We start from the raw sequence: 6257 nt of genomic DNA on the forward strand, positions 1-6257 counted from the left end.
AGAATAGAAATAGATTTAGAGGATCTGGAGTTGTAAATTAGACAATATAAAAACATAGATTCATGTGGTAGTAATGCTTTGTCTTCTCAAAATTAAATTGAGCCACTACAGTCTACATAGCATAATGGTGACTAGAAGCAAGGACTCCAAACACACCTCTCCTCTATGTTACCACTAATAGTACCTGCTTTCTTTTTCTTTTATTTTTCAAATGTAAATAAAAAAGAACGGATAACCTTCAGCCCAGGAAGAACAAGAACTCTCAAGAATTAACCTACTTAAATAAATCAACATAAGGAGCTATGTGTAAGTATTAGCTATGTGAGATAGAAATAGTATTTAATTAAAACAGAAAAAAACTAATAGATCTAATCAATTAAAATTGACACATCATGGTCTTTCCAATCAGCATGGTCCTCACAGGCTCCTGTATTTAGATGTTTGTCCTACAGTTGGTAGAACTGTTTGGAAAGAAATAGGAAAGGATTACTGAGGACATCTGTCACTGGGGGGGGGGGTAAGTTTTGAGGTTTCAATAGCTCAAGTTACTCTTGGCTGACTCTTTCTTCCATGTGCTGTGGATCAGATGTAAACTCTCAGCTACTGCTCAAGAGCTCTCCCTGCCTGACTTGGCCATATTTTTCTGCCATGATAGTCATGGTCTCTAACCCTCTGGGACAATGAGACCCAAAATATATGCTTTCTTTTAAAAGATATATCAGTCATGGTGTTTTGTCACAGCATAGAACAGAAACTAAGACAACATAAAGGATTTTGACAGAAAAATTTTTCAGGGTTTCTTCTTTGTCATTACTCTCAAACTACATAAAAAACACTCACTTAAAGCTCACATATTTTTATAGGCTGTTTACAATAGGATATTTCCTTGTAACATTGTTAAATGTTCAACCAACTTCAAGTATTATGGGTATTTTTAGCGACATTGACACAAATTTATGTAAAAATACATACATGCATAAACTTCTAATTTAGAATAGCTTATTTAATACATTTTCTGAAGTATCTTTAATTTTTGGTGACACACTAAAAATTATATTTAATTTTAAATTTGAATAAAATTGTCCCTTTTAGAGTGTCATTATCAATCTTTCCAGTTGCTTTGAGCAATTATGAGTCTGAAACTACTAGCCACTGCAATAACAAACTTGTGGTAGATTGTCCATGCACCAGAGGTTTAGTCTATAGCTATGTACATATGTGTATCACTGATTTGAGCCAGCAATTTATAAAAGATAATAAAATATGAATTTGGAAGAGATGTGTTGGAAGGACATAGTACATTTGAAGGGAGGAATAGTGATAGATACATGATCAAGATATATTTTATACATGTATGAAAATTTTGAAGAACACATTTAGAAAATATCCAGTGTTTACACATTTTTTATGAAATTTCTTTTAATTTACACTTGATGAAGTATTTAATCTTTATATGGAAGAGGACATAGGAAAATTATATAGGATATTATACTATATTGCTATTTGAAGATAATAATTTTCTTGACATTATCTTCTATATATCTTATGGAAAAATACAAATTTTAAATTAGAAATCATAAATATACCTGTATGTGCAAATTTTGTGGTGTTTTTGCTGCCTTCCATTTACATGTTTCAATAGCAAAGTAACAGTTAAAAAAAAAGTCCATGCTCAGTTCCCCACATGTTTTGTTATTATGTTTATTTAATAATCATTTCCATTAATTTTAAGTAAAAAAACAAAGTAAGTTTTCAGAAGGCTGTTTTATAGGAAAATAACTCTTGTCTCTGTAATAAGAAGGAGTATAATTAAAATGCTACCAGGGTGACATACTTCATAGCAGGAACACACTGGCAACTTTTTTCTGCCAGGACTCACTGGAGCACTGAGAAATGTTGTTTTTATTCTTCACCTGCAGTAAAATCCACACCATCTTCCAGAGTCAATGGCTGAAGTAAACATCTCCTATGTCCGTGAGTTCATTCTCAAGGGGATCACAGACAGGCCAGAACTCCAAGCCCCATGTTTTGTGATGTTTTTGACAATCTATCTGGTCACAGTTATAGGCAACCTTGGGTTGATTGTCATAATCAGGGTTGACTCTCGACTCCACACACCTATGTACTTCTTCCTCAGTCACCTAGCCTTTGTTGACCTCTGTTACTCATCTGCCATCACACCAAAGATGATGGTGAACTTCGTGGTAGAGCGCAACACTATTCCTTTCCATGCTTGTGCAACCCAGCTGGGCTGTTTTCTTACCTTCATGATCACAGAGTGTTTCCTTCTGGCTTCTATGGCCTATGACCGCTATGTGGCCATCTGCAGTCCCCTGCATTATTCAACACTTATGTCAAAGAGAGTGTGCATTCAGTTAGTGGCCATTCCTTATGTGTACAGCTTTCTAGTTGCCCTTTTCCATACAATCATCACCTTTCGCTTGACATATTGTGGGCCTAATGTAATCAACCATTTCTACTGTGACGACCTTCCCCTCTTAGCTCTGTCCTGCTCAGACACTCACATGAAGGAAATCCTCATATTTGCTTTTGCTGGCTTTGATATGATCTGCTCCTCTTCCATAGTTCTCACCTCCTACCTCTTTATCATTGCTGCCATCCTGAGAATCCGTTCTACTCAGGGAAGACGCAAGGCCATCTCTACCTGCGGCTCCCACATGGTAGCTGTTACTATTTTTTATGGTACGCTCATCTTCATGTATCTACAGCCCAAATCCAACCATTCTCTGGACACAGACAAAATGGCTTCAGTGTTTTACACAGTGGTGATCCCCATGTTGAACCCCCTCATCTACAGTCTTAGGAACAAAGAGGTGAAAGATGCCTCTAAGAAAGCTTTGGATAAAGGGTATGAAACCTTAAAAATATTAAGATTAAGTAAATAATGACATCATATTTTATTATGTATGAGCAGAAAAGTAAACCAAACTTTTAATTGTAATTCATTCCCAAGCAGTTGAAAATGCCTCTCTTACTTTAACAGTCTTAGACATTTTCTGTGAGTTCACAAGTAGATCATGGGAACACAATATAATAAATCCATTTGCCTGATAGATCGCCGTGGTATACACTTCACAGAGTAATCACTAGCATATACTACAAGCAAAGGAGATGTGTACTTTAGTTAAAGGCCAGAATTCTGAAAAATTCTGTAAATCCATTGCCAGAACTGTAAAGTACACTTTTGATATCCTAAGTTAGCAAATTGGTCATTCTCTAGGAAATGTTTAGAACCAAATCTACTGGGAGCAAATGTAGTGTCAGTTACATTGATATTGCCATGCAAAACCAACATTTAATCCATGGGGATTTGGAAATTTTTCATTCCTTCTGAGGAACAAAACTCACTTTTGTGTTCTGCTACCTGCCTGGTGCTTAGTCAAATAGTAGCATGTATTATAACCAAATAAAACTACCAGGTTCGTGGAGTTTATTTACAATCTGCCTAACTGCATACATGACCTTATGGACATTGTAAATACAAATTCAAGTGTATATGAACTGTGCAAAGTTGTAAAACTGTGATTGTCAGAAATGAAAGGTTTTAGATAATTACCTTATTCTGAGGCTAGGTTTGCTATGTAAAGAGCATGTTCTTTTTTGAGACAGGTTCACATGTAGTCCATGCTGACCATTTATCAATATATACAAGAGAATGTCATTGAGCTTCTGCTCCTTCTATCATCCCCTCTTGAGTGCTGAGATTATAGACATGCTGTAGACTAAACCCAGAACTTAATGCATGCTAAGCAAGCACTCTAACAAGGTGAATACATCTCCCACAACTTTTACATGAAATTCACAGAACATGAGTTATCAAAAAGCTATACTTGCAAATTTATTTATGTAGCTAGAAGTACTATATATTTTCATGGCATTGATTTGTCTTACATTTATTCAAATACATTTGTAGATCATTAAATGAAGTAAAAATCAGTAACTCAATAGATGTATACATAGTGTTTGTGTATTTCAGAAGAGTAATTAAAGTAGTCAGTTGCTCTGGTCCTATTATTTTCCATTATTGAAGATTACAATATCCAATAAAAGAAAAAAAGTAAGATCACAATACTGACAGCCATCCAAGAAGATTGGCTTTAAGGCTTTCAACCTGTGGTGGTGATTTCTTCTCTGAACTTATTTTGTAGGTTAGGCATAAGCAGGTATCTTCTGCTCATAACTGTGAATTTAAATAGTTCTCTGTTTTCATTATTATTTGCATGATTTTTTGACACAGGGTTTCTTCATGAATCTCAGAGTAATTTCAAATGAGCTATGTGACCCAGGATGGCTTTAAATGTGTGATCTTGCCTGGGCCTCTGAGTTCTTGGATTCTTTCCTAAGCCACTGTGACTGGCTTCTGATTTCCAAGTCGGCACATCTGAGCAAGTGGTTGCCTTCATTACTTCAGTTTGTATGTACATGTTTATATAGATGGAAGAACACATTTACTTCACCTGCCACAAAGATAAAAACCCAAACTACACAATTCACATCCTCTGTAGCAGATACAAACCTTCATGATGCTTGCAACTAATTTGAAGGACTTTGGTTTTCTTGATCTTTTTTGTTTCTTTTGCCTTCATAGAATTAACTGTTCACAGTGATACTTAAACATTGGGCTGAAGTTTTTATATTTATTAATACTTTTGTTCTTTTAATGATAACAATAACATATTAATGTAAACCAGGGTTTTCTTGGGAAATGTTCCAGAAGACATGGGCTGACTACTCAATAATAATATTACTAAGCTAGTCCCAGAGCAGGTGAGATAGCCCCAAAATAGTCTCTGGAATTTACCTTCAGAGAATAAGGTAAACTTGACATATGGTCCTTTAATCAAGCCATCAAAATTATTATTTTTCATTTTTATTTCAATGTATATTTAAATAAATTCTTAATTTTTATACCCCTGTCTATGGCATTTGTGATGTTCTTATATTAATATAAAATATTTATTTTAGTATTATTGTTATTTATAGGTTTGTGTAGACATATATTTGAATATGGGTGCATGTAACACTTGAGGAGGTTAGATGATAACTTTTAGGACTCAATTCTCACTAATAAAAGCTATATAGTCTGATTTAACAACTAAAATTGTGAATTTTGAGGATAATCAAATTTTGTAGACAATATGCCTCATTTTAAAAGATCTGGATGCTAGTCTGCTATTCATAGTTTTATGTTATAAAAAGTTGGAATTACATATAAAATAACCAAAATTTAAGATTGAATTTAAAGTCATTTTCTTGGTTTTTGGTTATGTTAGGATATCCATGACTTGCTCTATTGGGATAGCTGTGATTTGGAGGGGTCATACTGCCCTGGCTTTTGTTAACTGTGTTCTTTTGAGGGCCTTTAGCCATCTGAATGGTTTTGGTCCCTGGATGTTCTTGTTGTCATAGGTATTGGGAAGGGTGTGTGTGAATGTCAATGGTCCTGTTATGGCAGTCCTATGATGGGTATCCTTGGGCTGTATGGTTCCTGACCTGCAGTTCTGTAAGGTTCACGAGCCTCAGATCTGATAAAGGTGGGCAGCAAGGTGGAAGGAGAATGGAGGTCTACCTGGGCTAACGGACTGTCAGGGCAGCTTGGTTTGGCCCAGAGGACTCAGAGAACAGGGAAGATGGGTGGGGGGAGGGAAGATTACCTGTGTGATTCAGGAGTCTGATGGGGGTCAAGAAGAAGTGGTAGGAGAACAGATGTCCCCCTGAGATAGCAGGCTACTAAGGGCAGCTTGGCATGGCCAAGAGTATTCAGAGAGCAGGGAAGATACATGGAGAACAAATGGAATGAGGGGCTATCCCAAAGGTTGTTGCCTGTACATGAAATATGTTCTAGCTGGGCTGCCTTGCCTGGCCTCAATTAGAGGAAGCACATAGCCTTTCAGAAACTTGAAGTGTCAGGATGGAGGGATGGGGTGGAGGGAGGAGTTCAGAGTATAAATAAAGGGTTGGGGGATGGGGAAGGATTGTAGGAATGGTGTCCAAAAGGGGGGAAATAAGCAGGATATAAAGTGAGAAACTAAAAAATTAAAATAAAAATACAAAAAAGAATATTGTATACTATTCACACCAATAAAAATAATATTAATACAAATATTCATTTACTCATCAGGAATATGAGGATTTAAATGAAAAAATATGTTAATGAGTAAAACCTTTTAAGGAATTGGTCAACATCAGTTTAATGTCAATGAAGTGGAGCACCCCTAATAAATTTTCATGTAACA

At 35.8% G+C, this 6257-nt stretch overlaps 1 protein-coding gene across 1 annotated transcript; it reads left to right on the plus strand.

Moving 5' to 3' along the window:
* Positions 1–237: 237 nt before the first annotated feature.
* Positions 238–3061, plus strand: LOC110318500 (olfactory receptor 1038). Its single transcript, XM_021193606.1, has 2 exons — positions 238–306; positions 1920–3061. The coding sequence occupies exon 2, from the start codon at positions 1947–1949 to the stop codon at positions 2904–2906; it is 960 nt and encodes a 319-aa protein (XP_021049265.1). The 5' UTR covers positions 238–306; positions 1920–1946; the 3' UTR covers positions 2907–3061.
* Positions 3062–6257: the final 3196 nt, after the last annotated feature.

This window comes from Mus pahari, chromosome 3, assembly GCF_900095145.1.
Source record: "Mus pahari chromosome 3, PAHARI_EIJ_v1.1, whole genome shotgun sequence".
NCBI classification, from domain to species: Eukaryota; Metazoa; Chordata; class Mammalia; order Rodentia; family Muridae; genus Mus; species Mus pahari.